This window comes from Drosophila takahashii, chromosome 3R, assembly GCF_030179915.1.
Source record: "Drosophila takahashii strain IR98-3 E-12201 chromosome 3R, DtakHiC1v2, whole genome shotgun sequence".
In the NCBI taxonomy this organism is placed as follows: domain Eukaryota; kingdom Metazoa; phylum Arthropoda; class Insecta; order Diptera; family Drosophilidae; genus Drosophila; species Drosophila takahashii.
Window position 1 is genome coordinate 35,250,195 of NC_091681.1, and position 27,585 is coordinate 35,277,779.

The 27,585-nt window shown below is 40.0% G+C and overlaps 1 protein-coding gene and 1 long non-coding RNA gene across 3 annotated transcripts; one reads left to right on the top strand and one right to left on the bottom strand.

Annotated features, from left to right (window-relative positions):
- Positions 1–345: 345 nt before the first annotated feature.
- Positions 346–25,485, bottom strand: zfh1 (Zn finger homeodomain 1). Of its 2 annotated transcripts, XM_017145061.3 has the most exons (5): positions 24,934–25,485; positions 16,477–16,643; positions 15,432–16,103; positions 3,540–5,499; positions 346–3,471 (listed from the first exon to the last, which is right to left on the bottom strand). In XM_017145061.3, the coding sequence occupies exons 1-5, from the start codon at positions 25,028–25,030 to the stop codon at positions 3,278–3,280; spliced, it is 3,090 nt and encodes a 1,029-aa protein (XP_017000550.2). In that variant the 5' UTR covers positions 25,031–25,485; the 3' UTR covers positions 346–3,277. The 2 variants fall into 2 exon arrangements, with proteins under 2 accessions (XP_017000550.2, XP_070073771.1); XM_070217670.1 differs by lacking the exons at positions 15,432–16,103; positions 16,477–16,643; positions 24,934–25,485 and adding an exon at positions 5,900–6,295.
- On the top strand, positions 7,665–8,934 carry LOC108059678 (uncharacterized). Its single transcript, XR_006412537.2, has 3 exons — positions 7,665–8,121; positions 8,186–8,428; positions 8,920–8,934. It is a non-coding gene; the product is annotated as an uncharacterized lncRNA (long non-coding RNA).
- Positions 25,486–27,585: the final 2,100 nt, after the last annotated feature.

The following is a 27,585-nucleotide window of genomic DNA, read 5'->3' on the forward strand; positions in this document are numbered from 1 at the left end:
GTTTGGCTTTTTCATTAACGTTGCATTTAATGTTTGTATTTTTAAAAAGTGTCAAAACATATTTGTGGATTCAAAAAGCGCGGCTACTCGATAATATTATATCGATGATTGCGGTCTTTATATCGAATAATCAATCGTACTTGACAACATGGCCACACCTTATTTGCAAAGGCGGAATTTTTAAATAATTTGAATTGCTGAAATTTTGGTTAACCCCTTGTAATTGAAATACTGAGTACTACTAAAAAATTGTGGCTTACAAAACCAATCAGTTTTAAAATTGTAATGTTGGTTTAGCTTTAATTTCACTAGAAAACCCTCCCCCAAAATAATAAATCATTTCCATTTAAATTTTAATAATTTCTTTTTTTTATTATTTTCACATTGTAAATTTAATAATTATAATAATTGTTTTGTAAATTTATCAAGACAAAAAGGTTTTATTCATTTATATGAATGCGTTTTTATCCATTGAATCGTTTGGCTTACTTTGATTAAAATACATTTATGCGTAATATTTGAAATATAAGTTACTTTGAATCGTTCTCATTCGTCTCTCAATATTTTTGGTTACTTGTTTCGGATGTTTTTAGCGGTATTTTTGGTGTTCTCTGTCGAGCAATAAAATGAACATTTGATGCCGTTTCAACGAGGTTCTTAACTTAGGGTTCGCTATTGTTGGACATAAGAAATAAAACAAATAATACAAGTGTACTGGGACTTCCTGCTCCGCATATTTACACATAGAGTGAGGTGAACAACTTTAACAGAGAGTTTTTGGGATAGAAAAGTTGGAGTTCGGAGTTTGGAACACATAAAAACGATCGTCCTCCAATTAAGTGTGTGTGTATCGTATTTAAATAACTAACAATTGTTTATGTTTATGTACGTGTGTGTTATGTAGTGTAGTGTGTATTTCATATAAGGCCCTAGAGTGCAAATATCCATCACAAACCACATAGTATTTGCGCTTAAAAATAAGTTTCTCTTCTTTTTTTTGTGTTTAAGTTAACATTCTTTTGTTGTTAAGGGTTTTTCGTTTAACTAGGCTAAGTATTTACTGTTGTAATAGTAATTATTGTTAAATTTATGCTAACGTGTGCTGGCTGTACTTGAAATCTGAAGTATTTCAACTCGAGGATAACAGTTTGCGTTGTTTTGGTTTTGGATTCTCTAGCTTTGTTCTTGCGAAATAATTTACAAAAAATATATGTATTTACACATATATACTCGTGATCGACCAAGCGATCCCTTCTCCTCGTCATTAAAAATACAAATATATAAAAATTAATTAAGTATTAAATGCATTTTTTTGTGAGTGTTGTTCTCGATTTTTTTGTGTGTCTGGAAAAGCAAGAAAATCATGGCGAAAATTCCTTGGACAAGTTAAACATCATAAAAAAGAAATGTTCGTTGTTCTGGAAACCTTGTTGTTTGTTTTTAACTAATTTTAGTTTGTGGCGAGTAAGAAACGATTATAATTGAAAGTTGATTCTTTGGTTTTTTTGGGCTAGCGCAGGAATCGAAAGCATTATCAATTATTTAGTCATAAATTTATTGTCATGGCAAACATTTCGATAGTTAATAGGGGCTTTGGTTTTTCCTTTCCTTTTTTTGATTTTTACATTTAATACGCACACGGAATTTTGCTAATCGATTTTTCGCGAGACTTTTCCAAATCATTTCTTTTCGTTTTTTACAAGCTAGTTTTTTTCTTTTCTGAATATTCTGAAACGTTTTTTAATTGTTAAATAATCTTTAATAAGGCCAAATTAAGTTTTTGTTTTCGTTTCGTATATATTAAATATTAGTTAGCATTAGTTTAGTTTAGCATTAGGTTTAGATTTTAGACTTTAGATTTAGTGGGTTGTCGAGAGTGGCAAGCGGCAGCCGGAGGCCTTAAATGCATGAGTTGCACCTTTTTTGGGGCGCGGCTCTGGCCTAATGGAATGATCTTGTAGGTGTTTTGTGCTTATTTCGCGATTGATTTCGATTTCAAAGAAGGGAAATTTAAAGCGTAGCTTGAGAAAGATGTTTCTGGGGTGGTTTTCCTTAAGTAAGAGGGCTTGAAACGCGCGGCAAGCGGTGGGTTTTCCATTTAACATAGACTATATACGAAATGGGGGGGCGTGGACTTTAAAATGTGGTGGCTTTTAATACAGTTTCGCTGCTTAATACTTTTGTATCTCTGGTATTGTCTGCTTGTATTTTCTTGAAGTTTCTTTTTGCTTTTCTGTTTGGTCCGGAGGTTGTTGGGTGGAAAATTCCCTTCGAGCGCTGGTTTGCAAATGTCAACCCAGCCTGGCTTAACCGAAAACTAAAAGTTACAAGTTACAAGTTACAGCTTAAAAAAGAATACGTTATCGTAGAAAATATACATTTATTCCATTCAGGAGTGGGTGGCTCTTAACGATTCGAGTGTTTTGAGTATTCTGCAGCACTTGGTACTGGGGATCTCCAGCTCCTAAAACTAATTAAACTAACAACTAAAACATTAAGGGGTAAAAAAATAGATAAAACGATATCTTTAAGCGAGTCTCGGGGGGCCAAACAATAAAAAATTTAGCCCTCGACTCGAAACTTAGGCGGTAAAATGGTAAATGAATAAAATACTAAAAACAAACTGCTTGCAACATAGTAAAAATAATAAATTCGCTCAAACGAAAGGTTTTTCAACTACGGCTTCTCATTTATCCTGGTTTTAAATGGCTATAAAAAATATTTCTCTCTTTCTTTGTTTTTTTTTCTGACTCTGACTCTGTCTAAAGTGCATTTCTTTTTTTGAAGGGTGTTGGTGTGTTCCTGCACATTCTGAGATTTTCTGTTCGTCGGTTTGTTTAAGTACTTAAGTACTAGCTTAATTTGGAAACATTTTGGCATTGAAGAAGTCGAAGGCGGGCGTAGACGTGGGCGTGGTCTGCGGCGGGGGCGGCGGCGGTGGCGGCAGCAGTCCCGCATGATGGTGAAAGAACTGCGCCGGCGGCGGATGCTGATGGCCAAAGGCTCCTTGTCCAGAAAGCAGTGGCGGCGGATGAGGAGCCGGCGGACGCATCACACCAGCTCCGTTCCAGGAGAGCCTGTGATGCTGCTGCTGCTGCTGGAAGGCAGCCATGGCCGCCAGATGGGGATGAGGATGCGGTGGATACTGGGGATTCCCCGCCGACGTGGGAACCTGAGCGCCACGACGACGTCCTCGATTACTAACCGCCGTCGTCGTCGTCGGCGGAGGAGGATTGGCTCCCGGTTGGCAGGTGGGCGGCACTGAGGTGTCGCTTACCTATTCCCTGTAAGGCTTGCAGTAGGAGTACCGGTGGTTCATGTGCTGGCTGTAGCTGCCCGAGTGCGAGAATCGCTTCAGGCACTTGATGCACTGAAAGGGCTTCTCGCCGCTGTGCAGACGCTTGTGCTCGGTGAGGTGGTGCTTGTGCTTGAAGGCCTTCGGGCAGTCCATGCACTGGTAGGGTCGCTGACCTGATTTTACAAATAGAAAATTCAAATTAGTTAACGGTTTCTGGATACTAAGACTCTAGTTAACCCACCGGAATGCTCGTACTTGTGCCGCGCCAGGGAACTCTGCTTGGCGAAGGCCTTGTCGCACTGATCGCACACGTAGGGCAGATCGGGATCGCCCGCATGGCCGTGGGTCTCCGCCTTGCCGCGCCGGGGCTTCGGCGGCATCAGTGCTCCTCCTCCAAACTCATCTTCGTGGGAGATGCGCGAGTCGTCGTCCCGCCAGGAACGCTTCTCCGAGCCGCCGGGACTCAAACTGGTGCCCCGGTAGTCGGGCAGCTTAATACTGTTCATCAGGGGATGGTGATGCGGATGATTGGGAGCATATTCCCCACCCGGTCGCATCTTAAACAGCGCCTCCATGGGCAGCGGCATGGGCAGCATGTAGGGCGGTAGTCCTGGGAAGGCCTGGCCACTACTATTCGGCGGCGAAGGCCACAAGGCTGCCGCGGATGAGGGCGAAATCGAGGCTGGCGAGGTGGAGAACTTCCTGCTCAGGTTGATGGCCTCGGGATTCAAGGCTTCTCCGGCTAAAGGAGCTATATAAGGAGGCGAACTCTCACTTTTCGGCGTGAGGGGATCTCTTTTCACAGACAAATCTAGCGGTTGATCCTCGCGGGTTTGGGATGTCGGCTGGGAATCATTCTGGGGCACAACTGAAGGAGCCTGATTGCTCTGGTAGGATTGCATCTTGCGCTCCCTGGAGCGATTGTTCTGGAACCAGACCTGCACCACCCGGGGATCCAGCTGCAGGCGGGCTGCAATCATGCGGAACTCATCGCGACTGGGTCGCGCATTCAGGGAGTAGTGCTGCTTCAGCTGCTGCTGCTGCTCCTCATTGATGGCCGTTCGCACGCGCACCTTCCTTTCGCCGCCGCCGCTCTCCTGGCGCGGCTCCTCCATCTCCAGCTCCATCTCCTCGTCCTCCTCATCCTCCGAGCTGTTGGCCAGCTGCTGCTGCTGCTGCTGCTGCTGCTGCTGCTGGAAGTGCTGTTCCAACTCCTCCTTAATCAAACCGCACAGCACCTTCTCGTGCTGCACCAGCTCAGTGGGGTGATTGAACTGCTTGGAGCAGCGACTGCAGCGCAGCTCCTCCGCCTCCTGGGAGATTTGGGGCTCTTCTGTGACATTCAGGGGTTCCTGCTCCTGTTTGATGGGTGGATACCCCTCGGGAGCCGGAGAGGCTTCTCTGCTCTCCTCCCGCTTGACAGGAGCTACTTCTTCCGGGGCCTCTGGCGTGGGCACCCTCTCCTTGACCTCCGGCTCATCGATGTCCATCACCAACTTCGGCTCATCGGGCGTCTCCTCCTCCTGCTGCTGTTGCTCTCGCTCCTCCTCCTCCCGCTGCTGCTGCTGCTGCTGACCAGCAGCCGACAGTTGCAGCAGTCTCTGGATGCTGTACGGGTGAACCCGGGGATCCAGGCCAGCGGCGGCGGCTGCCATGAAGGTCTGGGGAAAGGCGAGGAGGGCCGCATTCATGTTCATGTAGTTCGTGGGATGGAAGGGCGAAAAGGGCGTGGGTGGCGCATTTCCTGCTCCCTGATTTTGGGCATCGCTGGCGAAGTAGATCATGGGATTGGGCAGGCCGGGCAGGGATGGCTGCTCCGGCAGCTTTCCCTTGTTGCCTTGAAGATCCGAGGGCGATCGTCGCGAGGAGCTGGAGGATCCCACCGATCCAGGACTCTTCTCCAGTCTCTTGAGCAAAGCACGATTGTTGTTCAGCTTGAGGCCCATGCTGATGCACTTCTTGGAGGTCATGTGCGAGGAGAAGCTGCCCGAGTGCGAGAACCTCTTGCCGCAGTTGTCGCAGCCGAAGGGCTTCTCACCGGAGTGGATGCGCACGTGCTCCTTCAGGTGGTGCTTGAACTTGAAGGCCTTGTCGCACTCCTTGCACTTGAACTTCCGCAGGAGCGCGCTCTCGTCGTGACTGATCATGTGCCGCTGCAGGCGGTACACATTCGCAAAGGCCTTGTGGCAAATCCGGCAGGTCTGCAAAGGATCGGAAGAGATAGGATCGTATTATAGAGGGTGCTTGTATGGAGAAACATATGCATATATCTCTAAGATACTATAGTCAGGCTAAAGATACAGTTTTTAAAAGGATTAGCTTTTTATAAGACAGTTTTTTCAACGAATTCAGAGATTTTTTAAAGTGTGTTTGAAGTGTAAAATAAAAAAAAACTATTGTCAAATATTTTTAAATATTAAATATTAAGTATAAACAAAAAAAATTTTAAAATTGTCAGAAATGAAAAAAAAATTGTTTTAACTGCCGAAACTATCGCATAACCGATAGTTCAAACTACCATCTCTAGTTTACAGCTTTTGCCGCCCACTCATCTAGTTCTCTCTCTCTCTCATTCTACGATCTTTTGTTTTCCCCGGTTACCTTTTCCAGCACAGAAGAAGCGGCGAGCAGAAAAGCGAGAGACATTTTGGGGCCCAAGAAAAAACGAGAAAAATGATAAACGAAACACCGACGCACAGGTAATAAAAACTGTTTAAAACAACACGCGTATTTATTTGTTTTAAATTTAATGGCTTTCTAATTTGTTTCAAGGCGAGAAACGCGACCACAAAGCAGGCCAAATCAAAAGCGACCGCCGAAAACGGGCCATTTTTTGTGTTTTTTTCTGTGTGTGCCTCCAAGTCGTAAATGGGGATATTTTGTGATATTTCGGCTATTTAGTGAATTGTGCAAACGTTTCGAATTAAAAAAGGGCCAGCTTCAATTAAAAACTACAATTAAACGCGGAAAAATGCGAAGCGCGCACAGCACGAAAGAACGCGGAGAACGGAATGAAGCGGAGGACGAAAAAAGACGCGTCGCGGCGCGAAAGAGATGGCGCTACTTCCAGTGAAGGTGGATTGTCACTGGAAAACAACAAAGCTGCACTCAGCTGTGCGCTTCCAATAAAAAGAAAAAAAACTTCAATTGGAAAATTGCGACACAAAAAAGAAAACAAAGCGGCTGAAAAATAAACAAAAATGCATATCATCAAATGTTTCAACAGCTGATGCTGATCAAATTTTGTTTGTGCTTTGATTTGATTTGTTTGGCAACAAATTGAACGCATCAAATGCTCAAAAGGTGGAAATGGAAATGTAAAGGAAAACGAAAGTGCAGCGCCACTTTCCCCCGCTTTCCCCTCGCTTTTCCGCCTTCCACTTTTCCACTTAGAGGCTGCGTTGAAAGATTTGCGGTACTTTGGCGGACAGATGGCAACACGTGTTGTCCCCCTCCCACTTTCTATCGCATCTGCGTGTGTGTGTGTGTTGTTTACCGTTCAGCCGTTGAACTTTCCATTTATTGCCGTTTCACCTTCGCTTCCAGCATTTTCCAGTTGTTATTGTTGCAAGGTTCACGACATTCCAGATTGTTATTGGAATTGGAAAAACAATTTTTGAAAAACTGGAAAATCCCTAATTAAGGTAAATATTTTTGTAATAAAATATTTTTAATCAAAATCACAATATTCTAAATAATACCTGAAAAATCCCAACTATTTACCAAGCTCCACTGTACTTCTTTTGGACTTTGACTCCTCATTTAAGGTTACTTTTACGGTTACTCATGAGTCTCAATTAACGCACATTTGCGCCATTAGTCATTATCATCATCACCATCAACTCGTAACCAATTTACCCACTCGAGAGATGAGATCACTCCAAACAAATAAAAACTATTATTATGTATTATAATTAGTTTGTTCGCTAACGTGACACGGTGTTTATTTTTTTAAGCGTGTTGGGGAAAATAATACATTTATAGATATAGCGCAGGCCTTCTAATTTGTTTGTTCTGCTGCCTGCCGATGGTAAAACATGAACGGAAAATGCTTTTCCTCATTTCGTTTCTCCATTTCGACAGCAATAACAATTTCCGCTTCCGTTTGTTGTTTTACCTGTGACGTCACCCCCCAAAAAACCCCATTTTCAAGCCACCATTTGTTCGCCAGGTGAGTGAGTGCGATAAATATATGGCTATTATATACAAATGGCCACCTGTCGGCTCACTCTCACACTAACACAATTGAAAACCCGTTATCTCTCCACATGGAGTCGGGCCTATCTGCATCCCTCTCTAGCGCACTCACTTAATCAGGTTGCTCGGTTGTAAACCGCAATGTACGCCTACCTAGAAGTCAGAAATCGTAGAACCTAGAAATGGTACAGTGATAACTTGATATGTGAAAATTCCATTATAAAAAAAAAACTCAATAAAATTCAAAAAAATCTATCAAATTTAAAAATAATTTTAAATGTTCTTGGAAAAATTTTAATAATATAATATACCTATATGAATTTATATTTTTTTCAGCATTTAACTGTATTATTTAATCCAACTATCCAGTCCCCACTGTACACACCTCCCAGAGCGGACATTAAACCGCAGCCGCGGTTCACAATGGACGGGCTTTGTTGTCGTTTCGTCGGCGTTATCAATTAAATGTAAAGCGAGGCGCAGCGCAAACGAAATGGAAATGAAAATGGCAGCCGTGAGATACGCCAGATACACCACACCACTTACACAGATACTACGGGGGACGCACAGATACTTAATACCCTGTATGTAGTATTTATATACAGTAGTGCACACGTTTACAAAAGGTAAGTTCCATTTGTGATGCGTCAGCCGGATTCGGATTCTTCTTATGCGCTTTTGTTGTTACAGTTTGTTATTATTATATTTGCGATGAGCGGAAATGCCAATTGAAGCTCTACCTTTAACAAAGCCCCATGAAGATGACCCCCCGCCCCCGGGGGTTAAACTGATGGGTGGACAAATGGATGGATGGACAGACTGTGTGCATGACTCAAGTGTTTTTCAGGGGAGCCACTCGAGCCAAAGTTGAAAATTGATTGATTCCACTAAGCGAATGAAAATGGAAGCTAAAACCACTCGAGAGCGTTCAAGGTACAGTCTAACCTCTGTGTCGATAAGCCACGCACACGTGCGTACTACGTCCGTTCCGTTCGCCCCTTCTTTTCCACATGTTGCTAGCTGCTTAATTAATTAAATTTCATCAGAAATGTTCGAAATGTAAGGGGAAGGAATGATTGGGCAGGGTACACAGTGAAAAATTATACAAAATACGATAAATTTTGGTCCTTCGAACCGGATAGTTATCGACATATTGATTCTAATGTTTCAAGCGCCTTTTCCATAACACTTGTTTAATAGCATTGGTTTTTCTCTGTGTACTTTCACTATTCACCTTAAATATTCGGGGTTTTTCAGAGCAGATAAGGCCGCACTATCACCACTACTATCACTATCAATCGATTCCAAAGAGGCGCGTGTGTGCTCGTAAACAAAGCAGATCAGGGTCGGGACTTAGACTTAGGTATGCGGATTAGCCAGCGAAAACAATAACTAACCCCTCTCTATCTCCTTTCTGCTTGCAGATAACCTCGATCAGGTGAGTACCAGAATAAATATTACAAATATTGAAAAGACAGCGGGAGGCTGGCTGCGCTTATCAAGCAACTTATCAGTTCGAAATACCCAAAAGATCGAACCGGAAACTAGCGGCCACACACAGTGGGCGGGAACATCGTCTTCAAAGCGCTCGTCAAGTTTAATTGTACTGGGCAACATCACATCATGTGTGCGGATGGTCCAGCGGTTGCATTTTGGCCTGGTTAATTGCAAGCGACAGTCCTTTTGGCTATAATTATAACGCAACGTAGGTGGGCGCCCGTTTTTTTTTTTTGGACCCACACCAAATAGACAAATCAAACGAACGAGACCCGCGCTAAGATAATGTCTTGTCGCAGACAGAGAGCTAATTTGTGAACGTATTTCACGGGATTGCCAGCTGAAAAATGCTTTATGCACTGAGTGACATGGGAATTTGGCCATAATAGCGCGCATAATTGGCCGTAAAAGATGATCGACCAAAGGGAGATCGTTCGGCTTTCAAAGTGTCAAGCCCAAAGGCGAACAAACAATGTTGACAAAATACCAAACGACGTGGACAAGGTGGGGAATACAGTGGGTTTCAAAAGTGTATGCATTTTAATGGAAATAAATAATATAAATTAAAATATGTCGGTATCTCCAATAAATATAATTTTATTAAGAATCCGGCTCGGAGGACCAAAAGTTAGTTTTTCAAGGGCTTTCTTCAGAACTTGCTCAAGAACCCTATAGTTTCGGAACGCACCGTTTGTGGTTTGTCCACATAGACTTGTCTATATAGTATCTGATAGATATAGAGGCGCACCTGTCGCCTGACGAAATGCGTAAACAAAAATAACAAAAAGCGACAAGCTCAAAGTTTTCTGTTTTTGTTTCATTCTATGTGATTCTTTTTGAGGTCAGGCAAAAGAAAAAAAATATTAACGACGCCACAAAGAAATGTTTAGCGCAAAAAGATGAAACGAAAGAGAGGGAGAATGAAAAATACGATGAACATAATAGTGTCTGATCTCTAACTGCTTTATAGCGAAATACGCGACCCAATTTTTCGCTTATCGCGCGGCAGCTGCCGCCTCACATATTCTATACTACTGATTAGGGTTCTCGAAATGAATGAATCCCCACGTCGGGCCATTGACGTACCTTTTCCAGAGAAGACAGAAAACGAGAACTAATTGTAGTACCTCGTGGAACCGATAGGTCAGGGGTTATCTCTGGAAATCCTGATAAGTCGGAGGTGCAGCTCGGACTTCAGATCGGTTAATTTATTGTGACTCTAGGACAATGAGTGAATTTTTATTACGTATTGCTGCTGGGGCTTTGGGTTCATTAACTTTCCTCGGCGCGATCATCTCTGCATTAATTCCATTGGGAAATTGATTAACACGCGCAGTTAACAGGGAAATACTTTTAGCCATTGCGGTCACTTTGCTGCCGCATTTCTCAATATTTTATGACCATTTCACCCGCTTTGTGCAGATATTATATTTTGCAGCAGCAGTGCTGGGATTTAAAATTATTAATTTTCCATAAATCATCTCGAGTTCATCGGCGGCCCCGGGAAACTGAAAATTTGTATTTCTATAGCGTGTCTGTTCTGTTTCGTTTTCGATTCTCATTCGCCAACGCAGCAGCGACAAATCAAATTTAATTGTTTATAAATAAAACGTTTTTCTCAATGATGATTCCCTGATTTTCCCGCCAACAAGAGACCTGCGAAAATTAGTTGCGTATTAGGAAAACATAAATTAGGCGACGCCGCGGTATAAATTAAATTTATCACTTTTGATAAAAGCCGGGGAGAGTCTTGGGAAATTAAGAAAATGTGTCGTGGAAAATTGTGTTTTTTGGGGCTGCCAGCTGCTAATTTTAATTCTATAAATTACAGTATTTTTATAAAAATATTTTGTTGAGTGTGGCTTGCGTTTTTTTGCATTATAATTATCTTTTCAGCGAAATAATTTTAATATTTCCTGTTGTGTGGGTTTTCTGGTTATCACTTTTAGCAGGAATTTGCATTATATCATGCGAGTGTCTATCATTTTATAGAGGTTCTCTGAAATATACTTTTCCATGTTCTAAGAACTTTGCCGTTTTTAACTGCAGTTTTTTAACAAGAAATAATCGTTGAAAACCACATCCAACGACAGTCTGTTTAATTTAACAACACTTTGAAGAATTTCCATTAAAACCATTTACAACTGCAATCTCAAACTTTTTCAGGAGTCGACTTCAAGTGCCATCTCTTCTCACAATCAGACTGCCCAATGAAATGTCAAGTGCTTTAGTACTATATCATACTATATACTTTCACCCCTCCTCCCCCTACTTTCCAATTCCCTTTCTCCCTTCGCACAGCAGAGCATTTCTCATTAAACATATCAAGTAACAACCGCACAATAAACGTCACAAGTGAAAAAACCCACGGGACTTGCAGCGGGGAAAACTGGGGGAAAAATCGTCTTAGGAATTTCCATGTGAGAAACTGCGCCACAAGCGGAGCCACATAATTTATGGCCCTCACGGTGAAAGTTGATATAAATCTCAGGAGTAACTTAAAAATGAAAGAAAGAAAAGAACAAGAGGTTTAAATTGTAGTCGAGCGACTGACATGTGGAAAAGCGCAGGTGAAAAAAAACTGGGGGAAAATCCAGGGAAAACCAGGGGATATCCTCAAGGAAACAGGAACTCCCAATGATGATGATGATGATGATGTGTTTAGGGGAATGGGCATGGAAAACATAAAAAATGATCTCAAGACAGGGGTTTTTTAAAGTGGAAATGGAGAAGCCACAATATCTAGAGCATTAATCAATATTTTTTGTCAACTAATTACAGACATTTATATTTTGTAATTTAAGAAATGTTTAAAATAATTTTTAATAACCCTTCAATAATATACCATTTAAATAAAACTAACTTAAGAGATTTTTTAATATTTTAAATAACCCATGCATAATACCATTTAAACACAACTAATTATAATATTTAAAAAAGTGATTAAAAAGCCAGTTGGCAATAAATTGTAACTTGGTGTTGTTTGAAAAACTTTTTTAATTTGTTTGCTTTAATTGCGAATAATTTTGGAAACTTTTAACGGCAGTAACGGGCAGCCCTTCCCCCATTCACCTTTGACCTTACAGTGGTGTCCGCAGAAAAGCATAAAAATACATTTAAAAGTGGGCAGACAAGAGAGAGCAAATAAAAAGGGTTGAGGGAAATAAATTGCTATTAATTTTTCACTCGCTCGGTTCGTCAAGCGGCGCCGAAAAGACGACGACTGTGTGGATATGTGGATATAAATGCGCAGCAGGACTCGCAGGACCTCGCAGGACTACACCTAAAGTGCATATAATTTTTCAATTTGAATTGTCTGCTCCCTGTCCCATTTTGTGGCGGCCAAAAAGGTGGCAACCGGAAGCGGAAGAGCTGAAAGGCCAACCCACCAAATGAGTTGTGGCCAAAAAGTTGCAGCCATGTGCGTTTGCAGTTAAGCAAATATTTAATTGCTGCACTTTTTCTGCTGAAAGTTGGCCAGGAATTACTCTTTGCTTTTTTTTGTTGGCCATAATTTATTGCCTGCCATTTGCTCGACCGTCTGCCCCTTTTTTTGTTTGACTCTTACCCCCGGTTAATGATGTTGACCTTAAAAACAAATGTTGAAATGTTGCATCAACAATGTTGGATTGATATCCCCCCCTTTTAATGCCTTTTCAATAAAATGCTTGCCTACTTTTGTGAGTCGACAGCCTGATTTCCATAATGAGCCATTTGTCTCACACTGGCTTTATTGTTATTTCTGGCACTGTGCTTTTTTGTTTGCCGCATAATTAATTGTTTTCACACATAATAATTTAATACGGCGAACACGTGTAAAAGCCAATGGCCAACAATATTAAATAAATGCAATGTGCCACATCAATTATAATTGGTTTGTTCGTTCGTTCGCGTAGTTTGTGCATATTTGGCCATGTGTCAATGTGGCTGTTGCCATTTTGGCCTTTTCGCATGTGTTTAAATGTTTAAATGTCATTAACAAACCCGTAAATTATATGCAACCAAAAGTGGGCAAAAAAGGGGGTAGGAACCAAAAAGAAGAGGTATAAAAGCGGAGTTGCAACTCATAAACCTGCTCTTCAGCTCTTGGAATTGGCCAACTTTATTAGCTTTTTCGCCAGGCTGCTGGCAATCATCGCAGCTTAGGTAAATATTAATAACGGACAGCAGTCGTGGAAAAAATACAAAAAACAAGCAATAGAAGGGAGACTAGTACAGTGGTTGTTATCCAGGGTAAAAGGGAATAAAATTGGGAGAAGTTCTGAAATAAATAACTTTGTTCAAAAGGTGTTTAATATATACTTTGAAGATTTCATTCTTCCATTAAAGTCAAGAACGGAAATGATATACAAATTTTTTTTAAATTTTTTTACCGAGTACTTAGGTACAAGAATAATTTTGTTTTAAGAAAAAAGTAGGAAAAATATTTTTTAAATATTCTTAGCCCAATTTCATTCCACTGTTGCCCCGAAAAAAATCAGAAATCTCATCTCGTATTTTTTTCGGGATGGTGTCAAACTTTTTCATTTCACTTGTGCTCTTCCATAGATAAAGGGAAGGTAAAAGAAGCGCCCCCACTCTCAAAAAAAAAAACGTCATACACGAAAAACAACAACAAACTAGCCATATGAATTTATGACCAACTGAGTTTGGGAGAATACTTTTGTGGATGGGGTGTACGTTTTGTGTATTTGGGGAGTGCAACAAAATTATAATTTATGTGGCTTTAATAGCCGCTGCGTAGCTCCAAGGTGAACCAGTCTCCTTTTTTTTCTGGACCCATCTCCTTACTTTTTCTCCTTATCGCATGGATGACGTATGAAACAGGCCTGTGTTTTCTTTTTTACTACCTACCATATAAGTATGGAAAACATATAAGGCAAAGATGGCGACGAAGGACAAGGGGAAAAGCGGTGGCGAGAAGAAAAACAAGTGGGCGGGGTCGTGTGGTTAGGTGTTATCAGGTTTGCCTGTAGCAACATTCATTTTAATACCTTATCACAGAGGCAGAGGCCTTAGAAAAAACAACAACTGCACAATTGGGAGTTATGAGCGTGTGACTGACAGTCTCCCCCCATATTTTTCTATATACTTATGTACATTGTACATACACTTTTTTATATGCCCCCTTCTGATAACACCCCCAATTGTTTTCCTCCGCCATTGGGGAATTTTCGTTTTTACTATTTTTTTCCGTTAGTTCGGTGAACGCCTACGTTTTACTTTTATGCCCCTTATCATAGTTTACTGTTGTTGTGTGTTGTTTTTTTTAGACCGATAAAACAAAAGTCGAAGGCGGTGGGCGATAAAAACAAGGCCCGTTTCTTAAACGTTTCTTTAAAAGTATGTATTGCACGGAAAAAAATTTTATTAAATAATTATCAATAGAATTTTGTAAAATATTCTTTAAAAATGTACATATACATTTTAAAAATTTTGATATTTTAGAAATAGTTCTTCATTTTGTTTTTTAATTTTCTTTGACGATTTGTCAACAGGAAATATGCATAAGGTTGGGTCTTGGGATCTCCAGACTCTCGAATGGGATGGGATTGGATTCTGTACTTGGCACCGCTGTCCCGTTATCGGTTAGCTCATTTCCCGTTAGCCGCGAACAAAGCCCACGCATTGTAAGCGCCGTGATGTGTTCAAAGATCAAGTGCCCCCCTATAATATCACTCTTTTTTTTTCAAGTCGGGACTCTGATTATGCATGAGTAACGAGCCACGAACCCTAACACGTAAGTCTCTCGAAAGAACCAAGGGATAAGAACAAGTAACTCTGCTTATCAGCAGGCGCTTCCAGGAATTTTTATCCTCTCACAGCATTCTTCAGTTTAGTCACTCTGAGTACCAGGGGTTTTCGAGTGATTGTCTTTGGGGGAGTAGAATTTTTATGAGAGGCATTCAGATATATTATTTTTGTCATGTGGTGAGTGTCTCGAGTTAATTATCACGAATATTTCTTTGCCGACGAGATATAAAAAATATTTGTTCTTTAAGAAAAAAAAATTTTTTTAATTATTAAAAATTTTTTTTGCATTTTTCATTTTAAAAGGTTTATTTTTCTTGACTATATCGAACCTACTCACATTCCTCTGTGCTATAAATAAGACTGTTATCTTCAGTAAATTATTCTTTAATATTAAAAAAATACTTTATAGCCTTGACTCATTCAACATATAAGGGAACTACTGAAATACCTCTGTTCTATAAATAAGTTTGTTATCATAAAAAAAGAGTGTGGTTGTTTTTTAAAACGAATAATACTTCGGTTTGTGTTGTTGAATTATTTTGGGGAATTTAATCTTGGAAATGGGTTGTTGAACTGGGTTTGTTTGCACACTATGACCTGATACTTTAATAAATTTGAAGGCAATATAACCTTTTTAGTGCATCCTACTACAAGTTAGTAATATTTAACTGAAAGATCATCTTACCTGTGAGACATTGGTGACGGCCGTTTGTCCGCAGGGCGAGTGGAGTTGCTCGTGCTGCTCGAGTTGCTCGCGACTGCCGAAGGATGCGGTGCACTGCATGCAGGGATACGAACTCAGGTCCCCGGTGGTGGAACCCGGACTCGAGGTGGATCGCGGGGCACTGAGATCCAGATCGTAGGCCGAATTGCTGCCCACACTGCTGTTGCTGCCCGGTGGTTGTTGTTGTTGCATGGCCATCTGTTGGTGTTGCAGTTGCTGTTGCTGCTGCTGTTGCTGCTGGCTGGGTGAACTGGCGGATCGGGCGGATTGCATGGCCAGGGAGGCCGCGGCGGCCATGAACTGGGCGTGCAGGTGGGGTGGCAATTGCGGCGGTGGGTGTTGCAGTTGGGCAAATAAATCGCCAGGTGTCAGCGAACCAGGTGAGCACATTGGCGACATTTTATTCGTATTATTGTGGTTTTTGGCCAGCTCACTATTGTTGTTGTTGTTCGACTGGTTGTTGCTGCTGCTATTGTTGTTGTTGTTGTTGCTGGACAGAGGGGATTTAGTGTACCGCCTACTGCTGCCGTTGCTCATGTTGCTCTGCTCATCCTCGGCATCGCTTTCCGGCTGAGCAGCTCCACAGTTCAGTTTGTCATGGGGATGCTCACTGGCAATATGCTCGCTGAGGGTCTAAAAAGTTCACATAAATATATATATTAAAATTTAACTTGTAACTTTAATCTTTGTTTGAAATTTAAATATTTTTGTATTTACATTTAAGAGCCGAAACAAATATTACTCATTTTATTCTGAGTAAGCTTAATTCTTAGTAAATAGGAACAAAATATTTAACAAAAGAATTCCAAGCATTGAAAGTCATACAATTTAGTATTTTTTTGAATGATAAAATTAACAAGGTAGAGATGATGTTTTTAAGTTGGAATTTTAGAATTTCTTTTACTTGTCATAGGAATATTTTTCTTTTTTTAAGATTTTATTACACAAATATTTTATTTTAGACTCTCTGAATTTTTTCCAACTCAGTTTTCCTATTAAAACTCACCTGAAACTCTGGGAATCGCTTGTGGCACTGGGTGCACTTGACCAAAAAGGCATCTGCAGCTGCACCTGGCTGGTTGGGATGGCTGGCATCCTGGATCCCACTGGATCCCGGATTGCTGTGCTTCGGCGACTGGTTGTGGTGGAGCAAAGTGGAGGCCAGCGAGGGAACTGAGGAGACATAAAGGGGAAAAAACAAATTAACTGCCAGATCGTTTAAGAACCATAAAATATGCCAAAGGGAACTCGAAAACCAAATGAGAAGAAATGAGTGGGGAAAAGAAATGGTTGAGGTGCTGCAGCGTACACATAGAGAAATTCGTGGAATTTGCGAGAAATTTTGGTTTAAATAATGCAAATTTACAATATTTGGTATTTTCTATGTGACCATATATTTATTAAATGGTTTCAGAGTGGCCAAATACATGGATTTTAAAATTTTATTATTAAATTATATGATCCAATATTTTCTTCTGTGCTCCCAAGAACTCGTGGATCGACTTAATTTCGTGGCAAATCAACTTCGCAGGCCTTCACGCAAGGCTGAAAATCCGGAGAGGCGATGATCTCATGGTTTCCGAACCGAAAGGAAAAAACAGAAACGGCAAAAAGAAGTGGAAGAATTAAAGAACACACGCACGCACACACTTGAGAAAGAGAGAAGAGTTGACTTAATCAGTTGAAAAAAGCGTTCAACCATGGCGAAGCGAAGAAAGAGACGGGCGGCAGAAGAGTAGAGAGAGAGGGAAGACGGTGCCGTGCCCAGAAGAAGATTGCTTTGTTCCCCCGAGGGTCACTCAATTGCCCTCTCACTCGCGCTCTGAAACTTTGTATCTGTATCTGAGAAGGTGGAATACTCGTTTCTGTTTCTTCACAAAATGGAGTTTCTGTTCTTCGGTTGGATTTTCTGTTTGTTTTTTCTTATAGAGTGTATAGAGTATAAAGCGAGTCTTTGTTCTCCCTGCCATTTGATCGCTACCTTAATTTAAGCCAATTAACTGGCGGCAGACGAAGACAGATACCCAGAGATACTCACATACGGGCATTGGAATGAATGAACCCTGTTTTATCGCCACCTTTCTGCCAGAAAGTATCTGTATCTGGGTATCTGAGTATGTGAGGGCTGTCGGTTCAATCGAGCGCAATCTACGAAAGTTCATTGCACGTTTTCACTTTCAATAGTTGCAATCTTAATTGGTTTCGATGCGGGTTCCGATCAAAAAAGAATTATAAATGATCATAATGATGATGATTCCCACCCACCTTATCACTTAAGAATCCATTAAAAGATATTATAGGACAACAGCTGAATGATATCTTTGGGTTCCATTTCCATACGTATAATATATAGAGTGCGTTTATAATCTCGAGTCCAAGAATTTATAAGGCTTGGCCCGGCTAATGACATTTTTATTAAAAGCTGTAAAACGGCAACACTTTTTTATGGCCCTACATTTTGTTTCATCAACATAATGTTGTGCTCCATAAGAAAATGTGTGCTGCTCGTGGGGAAACTCAACGTGAAACTCAACAAGTGTGTCACCAGCTCATTTAGCCCAATCAATTCTTCATAACCGACTCTTCTCGTCTCGAGTGAGGAATTATTAACGCAATCGCTTTTACACTTTTATTTTTTTCCGCTCCGTAACGGTATTGAAATATTGAAAGTGTCCCGCAAATTAATTTCAATTTATGCGCAGCCGAAACGAAATGAAAAGGAATTTCTTGTATTTGTTTCTGCGGAACGGAACTCGAGAGTTCTTTTTTTTTGTATATATTTTTTTTATATGTTTGGTCTCATCTTTCAGTTCATTTTTCCCCCGGGCTTTCAACTATTTTGCGCTTAACGCGAACCAATTGAAGTTGATTGATAGTGTTTAGGTGTGGGGCGAAAAAATCGGAAGAGCGAAAGTGCCAGACATTTTGAATTGTTCAAAGGAGAAGGTAATTTTAATCTATAAAATATATTGTCTAGAAAATGCAAGCGAACCTTCCATTATTTCCCCAAAAAAATTAAACAAAGTAAAGATATTAAAAACTTGCCAAAAAGTTGATTGGCCATTTTATTTAATTTTTTATTTTATTTTGCATTTTGGAGGGGAGGATTTTAGATTTCTGGGGCAATTTATGGGCGGCCACACGTTTGCCAAAAACAAAACAAAAACGAGGGGAAATCTTCTGGAATGATGTCAAATGTTTGCTGTTGTTTCGGTTTTATATTTAAAATTTTTTTTGGTTCACCTGTGCGGTGGAAAACACGCGCAACCGAAAATATTCGAAAATAGGGGGGAAATATTATAAATAATACGTAGATGGGCAGGCGGCGTAAATCAATGGCAAAATAACCGAGAAAAGATACATTTGTATCTGCAGCATAGAGAGATAGAAAGATACACCCACTAATTTTATGTGCTTTTTTTATTGCCAACTTTTATTAGCCAGACATATTTCGACTAAGCCCGGCTAATGCAAATTTATTTATTTCTCTTGGGCCGTTTCTCTTTTTTCGCTTTTGAAAATTGTATATTTTCATCATATAATTTATTTCCTTTCCCATTTTTCCACCTGACTTTACTCAGTTTTTTCCCCGCCTGTCAGTGTGTGGGGGCCAAAGTGTTTTTTAATATTTCACTGACAGCCGATTGTCACGACAATTTTACGCGCTTTTCCCCTCGCTCAGGTGAGGGAAATTCTTTGCACGGGGCCCCCGGAAAATGGAAAATTGTTTAGTGATTGCTGACGCAGTTGCAGACAAATGGACGACAGGTGGCGCCTGCTGGCAAGAGGGGGGTTTCGATGATATTTAATGCAAATAAACATAAATTTTAGCACTTAATTATAAACAGACCTCCGGAGCCTGCACTCATTTGCAGTCAATGAACGTGGTTAGCATATTTATGATATAAATTGCCTGCAAATGAGAGCGAGTGCAAAAACACTTAGTACAGAGCTAGCTAATTGCCAGTTGAAAAGTTGAAAAGCGGCGAAAAAAAGCTACGAAAAACGACACTTTCAGACAGTCGCAATTAATTTGTAAATGAAAACCTGTGGGAAGGCCTGTGGGTCTCCAATTGTTTTTTTAGATCGCTCAAATTACAGACGTGCGAATATTTATGGGAGAAATCCCCCGTCTCGGTATTCCGAATTCTTTTCGGAGGGTCCGAGTCTGATCTCAAGTGGCAATCGGTTTTAAACACACATGTGAGCGGCATATGTGGAGTTGTCCCGATAATCGCTCTAAATTTGGAATACTCTTTCGGTGGCTTACCTACCTAGAGATTAATGCACTGTGAGGAATTTTGAAGTACAAGATAAAAATAAGTGTATAAAAAATATTTTTGAAATCTCCAGGTTAATTTCTATCATCACCAATCATATTATCATATTAATAAAAAGCCGATGTGATTAATGTCAAATTTAGATTCAAACATATCAACTTGATATTTTATCATGGCATACAAAATTTAAAAATACTGTTTTAAAATTCCAAATTTAGAATTTTTGGAACAAATATTGTAAAATAAAATAGACATTATCTTTATTCATATAAAAATAATATGAATACCATATCAATCTGATCTTTTGTCAATTTTTGTTCCGTGTAAAGGAGTATTTTTAGCTTTACCTAAAATAAATACCACCAGAATTAAAAACAAATTTATTTTTCTCTCAGTGCAGCACCTTTGCCCTGGTCTACTCTCCACTTTTCGAATGGGCACAAAGGTGCCCACAGTTGTGCCCCTTCAAGTGGCAAATGCAAAGGTGCAGATTCGGAGCCAGACGTTTGCCTATAAATAGAGTTCTCCTTGCTGCCCTTTTTGCTTTTATTTGTTTGTTCAGCAAGCTGATGCTGCTGCGTGCTGCATGCTGCATGTTGCACGTTGCACGTTGCACGTTGCTAGTTGCCGCTGCTGCCACGTTTATTTTATTTGTAGCATTTTGCTTTGCTGAGTGTGAAATTTTAATAGCCAAGCGAGCCGTGTCCGCGTTCATGTCCCTGTCCTTTTTGCTCTCCTTCTGTTTTGGATATACCATAGGCGTATATATATTTAGAGGAGGTAAATCTGGAGGGCAGGGAAAAACATATGTGTCCCGGGGCGAACACTATTTCTGCGATTTACCTTGAAAAAATATGCAGAAATGCGTGTGATGTCGAGGAGTGTGGGCGTTCGACGTTTTCGAAATTGAAATTGGAGTTGCGATGCGTTGGCGAGCCGAAAGCAATTAGAGAAAAATATGCCACAGAGGTGTTCAAAGTGAGTGGTGAAAATAGGAAAAATATAGCCATAAGATAAAGATACTTTTGGCATCTTATCCCTCAAAGGAAGTTGAGAAGTTTTATATTTCATGGAACCAAAATAATTATGAAAACCATATTAATAACTTTTCAAATATTTTAGCTCACTAATTATTTTGAATAAAATACCTAAATTCGTAATATTTGTTGTTTATAAAGAACTAATTAAATAACAAAACATTTTCTTTTTTCATTTTCTTTTGAAATGTGTTTACTACTATTTTCTTAGAATTTATGAATTTCATTTTTGTTTTCATTTTTTAGATAATCCTAACTTTTCTTTAAACAAATATAAAATAAAAGCATTTTCCTATAAATTCTTTAACAAAAAAAAATCAGTTTTCAACTATCTGAAAGGTACTTCATTAATTCAGAAAATATATAACCAAAGTTCAGCTTAACTCGGCTAATTGATATTCACTCTGTTCGCGGTTCGTGTATAAATTTTGCGCCCTTCGCAAAAAAAGAAGAAAACACCGAAATAAAGCCCATCGAATGCAATTGAAACTTTTTCTGCTGCCGCTACCACAATAGAGCTGTTGACTATTTTTGTTTATTTAAAACTTTTAACAATTATTGTGCAATTGTGCGAAATTTATTGCAATTGAACGCCAATCAGAAGGGAAGTGCTACTGCCTTTTCCCTGGCTTTTCCTGGTTTTTCTCAACGCCAGTTACCCGTTAACCAAAATCGTTTACATGTTAAATTGTGTGCCTGCTCACTCCTCTTTTTTTTGTATTTTTTTAGAGCCTCCTTTTTGGCGCTGCAATTTTGCCTGCCCTTTGGCAACACCTTTTTTTCGGAAGGAGTAAAGGGGTTTTTTTTGAGTGCACCCTTTTGTTTGCGCCGATTTTTTGGCACTTTTTTTCGGGGGTAGCACCGCGGCGGGCATTAAATAAATAAGAAAAAATATATATTCACAAGGAGGCGGTCTGCATTCCGTGCAATTTTCACTTTACAACTGTTTCAAAGTTATCTTTGTTTCAATTGTGTGCACAACGGCAAAAAGAGCAGCAAAAAATATTGGCAAACAATTTACTTTTTTCGGTGAGCAAAAAAAATGCAAAATAAAAGTAAAATGTGGCAAATAATTTGCCCAAAGCTGCGGCAGGTTGAACATGGAATAAAGGGAATTTTGCAGCAGGATATCAAAGAGGACTTTCCCCTCATTGATTTATTGTCTTTCTGTGTGTGTTTGTTGAGGATGCTTCTTCCTCTGAGGCTCAATTGCAATTTAAAGGCAGAGTCTGTTTATTTTTTGGGCAACTTCACTTAAGATAGGCATCGGCGAAAATTAATCATCTTTGCATGCCAGTTGCCAGATAGTTTGGGGCCAAGTTTGTTTAATTTCGATTACCAGCTGGCGTGGAGAAAGTCCTGCAGGATGAGCAGGAGTTATAAATGGCCGCACCGACAGCACCAGCATATAAAACTGACATCCACTGACAGCAGCCGAAATGATTAATTAGTCTAGAGGAAATCCTGTTACTAGATATTCCCAATCAAAGATGCAAAAGTCAGATAGATGCTTAATTTCGGGGCGAGGCGAAAATATTCAATGCTAAACAACTTTGATGATTGCACAGAGAAAAAATATAAAATAGGATCAATTTTACCTCATTTCATATCAAAACAAGAGAGAACGCTATAGTCGGGTGCCCCGACTATCAGATACCCGTTACTCAGCTAAAGGGAGTGCGAAAGAGATGGAGAAAAACTTTGATCCGCCGTAACTTTTTAACGAATGGTCCGATTTAAAAAATTTCTTCTACATTTCGATAGGTATTGATAAACACAATAAAACTGCATTTTTACTTTTCCAAAATATTGAAATTTTTAAAATCGTATATATGCGATTGTGGGCGTTAGAGGGGGCGTGGAACCCTTTTGAAACAAACTTGCGCTGCGTAGGAACTCCTAGAATCTGCATGCAAAATGTCAATCTTCTAGCTTTTATAGTTTCCGAGATCTCAGCGTTCATACGGACAGACGGACAGACAGACAGACAGACAGACAGACAGACAGACGGACAGACGGACAGACGGACATGGCTAGATCGACTCGGCTAGTGATCCTGATCAAGAATATATATACTTTATGGGGTCGGAAACGCTTCCTTCTACCTGTTACATACTTTTGCACGAATACAATATACCCTTTTACTCTACGAGTAACGGGTATAAATATCAAAATGATATAAAATCAAACCATATAAAATACCAAAATGTAGTATTTATTTGAACAAATAATATGAAATAAGATAAACTTGATCTTTATGGATATCATTCTTATCTTAAAAAATATAAAATTGTTCAGCACATGTCAATCTGATCTTTTGTCTATATTTTTTCCTGTGTGGAAATTAGCGTTGATTTAGTGGCCACGAGTTTTCAAGATAAATAATATTTATTAAATAGAAAATATATCGAAAAGGGGCGTAGCTGTAGGTGATAACAGGCGACAGGTTTTCGCCAGGGCGAAATGTTTGATTTATGGCATTTTGGAGCCATTTCGAAATGCGACACAACACACGCCGAGCAGCCGGAAAATTAGTACAAGTTGCCTGGCGTTTTCCCCGCCCCACAGATTTTTCCAAAAAGCCAAACAGAATTTCGTATGTAGCCGGCGATTAATATCCATCGCAGTCGCAGCTGCCCAGCGCCATCAAAAGTTTGGGGTTTTTGGCCAGGGAAAAAACAGAAGAAGAACCGGAAAGTATATAGATACATTTGTATCCGCAAAGTATGTGGGCCAACCTGTGTGCCTGATCGATTAGCCGAACTATCTTGTTCGAGGGCTTTTAGTTCCACCCACAGAAAAAAAAGAGAAAGCCGAAAAACGAAGCTGCTTAAATAGCCATAAATTATAATTTATGGCTGCGGTGTTGCCTCTGTTTTTTTCAACCGAACATGTGCAATTAATCCGTCTCTTTAGCTGGCTTATCAATTGGGTAAAATATCGTGGGCGTTCCCCTCGAAAAGAAAACTTGCGCCATCCCATCAGCAGGCATTTTCAATTAATTTCTAGTCTTTCACACCTTCCATTTGAACCGATGAGCTCTGCCCACTGACAGTTTTATGCTTTGTTTACACTCGATAAACAGTATCTCTTGAGTGCTGACCTACAATATGGCCATAAAACAGGTTCCCTCAATGGAGGTTTTGACTCGGCCAAGTGGCAATTTCTACCTGTTTCAACCTGAAAACAACCTGCGCATGCGGTTTTCTTATTTAGGGGTAGCTCTACCTGTGTTCTCGGTGGGTGAAGATTACTGCCAAGGCAGCGGTTCTGTTTCGGCGGTGCCAACAAATCAAATTGAAATGTGCCTGCAATTGGTTGGCAAATAGGAGAAAAAGAGAGGGCAGGCAAGAATATAATGCCATTACTCAAGATCAATTGGGAGGTTTTCATGTCTAATGAACGTGAAATAGGCGAGGTTCTTCTTTCAGAACAATCCTAACTCGAAGGATCTATAAATGTACACTATTATTATGAAAATGAATTGAACCCATTGATTTCAACCCATTTATTTCATAATTTTGAAGGTTCTGATATTAGAATAATCCTAACTCAAAGGATATATAAATCTATGCCAGTAATACGAAAAGAATTGAATACATTGATATTATTGAAATAAAGTGTACCAGAACAGGTTATTTTCTAAATAGCATAATTTTAAAAATCCTCTGAATTAATAAAAAAATTTAAAATAGAATTACCTTATAGGTGAAAAGATTTAAGTAACTTAACCTTATTAAAATATACATTTTCTTTCGGTGTGCTGATCGGGCAAAACTTTGTTGGGTTCGCTCTCCTTTTTGAGAACCGCAGCTCCGTTCTCTGCGTAGGAGTAGGTAATTCGAGACCTGCTGTGATCCTTACTCGTTTTTTATGTTTTTGTTTCTCTACAGTTTCATATTGTTTCTGCCCCTGAGGTGAAGACCACACAAACACTTAAGATGGCGGAGTTCTGGAGTTTCTGGGAAAGTGCTAAGCTTGCATTTGGGATCTTTCGAGTCTTTTGGCGCGCAAATCGCGAATCGCGAATCGCCAATCGTTCAACAAACACAAACAAAGTTCAATTGCAACGGGGGCTAGCTGATAATGAATTCTGGAACCCTGGATGAATCATCGGGGGGATCTATCCCACTTTGGATCACTTACACTGCATGGTGAAGGCGGTTGTGGATGGCATGCTCTGCTGAATGATGGTATCCTCTTGGCCGAAACGTGAAGACGACGGCGCCAGACAGGACAACATTTGGAATGCTTGTTGTAACACTTTTGCTTTACTTTTACGGATAGTTTTGGTTTAGGTTTTGGATTTTGAGTGGGTTCTTCTGGGTTTTTAGCTATATTTTGGTATTTCTTATAAAGCACACACGTGTGGCGGCCATTTGGGCGAAAGGGCCTTGGGTTTTTATCTTTGAAACATTTCAAAACACTGTTTTCTTATATATCTTTTTCTTTACCGCTGCGAGTGTCGCGTTTGTTTTTATTTTATGTCGATTTTATATGGTCGATTTTTGTTCCGATCTATATACTCTATATGTGCGTGATTCTACTGTGTACTTTTCACAGTCTTTCTCTGTGGGGGAGCGACGCGTGTGCTGCCGTCGCGACGTCTACAGTGCAACTGAATTCAGAGTTCTAACTTTCGCAGCATCAAACTGAATCCGAATCCGAAAACAGAAAACCGAAACCGTCCTCGTCCGTATCCGTCGGATGCGAACTGAGCATTTGTCGGGTTGTACGGGGTTCTACGGGGGTTCTCTACTTTTTCACGGAGAGAGAAGAAGACGCAGCTATGCGAGAGAGAGAGAGAGCGCCTCTTTGGTCTTTCCACCACCAGCATAATATAACGGTGTAACGGTTCACCGTTGCGATATACGAGGTGGTTTGGACACGAAGTGGGGAGTGTGTTGGTGTTTTAATGGGGGGTGTGTGCTGGTGGTGGTACCCCTTAGTCAAGAAAACGCCAAGAGAGAGCTCTCTCTTCCAACATAACAGCGCGCTGTTATCTCATATCGTAAATGTTAGCTCGCCATCGGTAGTCGGTAGTGCCTCTCCTCACGTAACCTCCACTACGTAAGCGCTACGTAAGGGTGGTCTCATCTTCCCGTAAACATATGGCCGTTATACGGGATTTGACTATATTAACATTTGCTCGTATTTCCATTTTATTGACCAAGCGACTTATGAGGCGATCCATTAACATTTCCACCAACCATCAAATTTTAATTCCCTTTTACTTGGGTATTACCAAAAATTTCATTAATATTGAAACATGCTTGGTTTTAATATTTCTATGCTAAGCTTATCAATCAATTCCTGGAAATGTTTTTGGAAATATTCTTAAATAACAAACTTTATATTTTTTCGTTTTAAATGTGCAGTGAAGATGATTAGTAATGTGTTAATTGAATATTTTTTTGGAACACGGTTCAGTTGGTCATCAAATAATTCAAAAAAATTTATGCTTCAATAGGAAATAAATTAAATCATAAGTAAAATAATAGCAATCCATGTTTCATAATTTGCATTGAATTTTTATACCCTTGCAGAGGGTATTATGATTTCAGTCAGAAGTTTGCAACGCAGTGAAGGAGACGTTTCCGACCCCATAAAGTATATATATTCTTGATCAGCATCACTAGACGAGTCGATCTAGCCATGTCCGTCTGTCCGTCTGTCCGTCCGTCTGTCCGTCTGTCCGTCTGTCCGTCTGTCCGTCCGTTTCTACGCAAACTAGTCTCTCAGTTTTAAAGCTATCGGGATGAAACTTTCGTAAAAGTCGTATTTCTATTGCAGGTAGTATATATGTCGGAACCAAACGGATCGGACAACTATATCTTATAGCTCCCATAAGAAGGATCAAAAAAAAAAAACGTAAAAAAATTCTAGCTCCGGTGTTTTTTAAAATTTTACCTTCTACTCTTGGGAACATTTTTTTTTATATATTTCTGAATTTCGGTTTTTTTGTTTTTTAAATCGGATCACTATATCATATAGCTGCCATAGGAACGGTCGAAAAATTAAATGGAAATTAATGGGAAAAAAATTATATCTTTGTTGGTTTTTATTACAGTTCCTTCTACTCTGGGATATGACTATTTTGAAATATTTCCGAATTTCGATTTTAATTTTTAAAAGATCGAACTACTATGTCATATAGCTGTGATAGAAACGATCGAAAAATTAATGTGAAATAATAAGAAATTTAACATTTTTGCGATTTGTAAATTAATAGAATGATCTGCAAGGGTACATAAGCTTCGGCTTGCCGAAGCTAGCTTCCTTTCTTGTTTCTAATCAATTCTTGAGTGGGAGTTCACTTAAGATTGATTGTTTTTCTTCTGGGGAATTTTCGCGGTGGAAGATGAAGGGAATTTTTTTCCAGGGAATCCCTTAACCCTTTCCTGGCCATATCGGTGCGTTAACGGAGAAAACTCATTTGCACTTGCGATTGCAAAATGTTCCCTGCTTCGATTTCCGAGTAAGAAACACCAAAATCATTCCACGATTGCCACACATTAATGACATCGTTCGCTGATGGGCGATTTCTTGAGAATGTCCATCAATGGACACGTCTACAAAATGACAGAAGAGCAGAGATCCAAGAGATCCCCGAAGAATTTCTAACGAACAGAGGAGAATGTGAGTGGCTTGATTCTTTGGCTCCATCAACAAGTTGTGGGGTCTCTTGGGATTTTCTCTTTTTTCATCTTTTGCTGTCCAAAGAAAGATAAAAGAAAGAATTCTAAACCATTTGGGAGCAAAAAACAAATTTTTGGCCTTGTATCTTTAAGATACGTT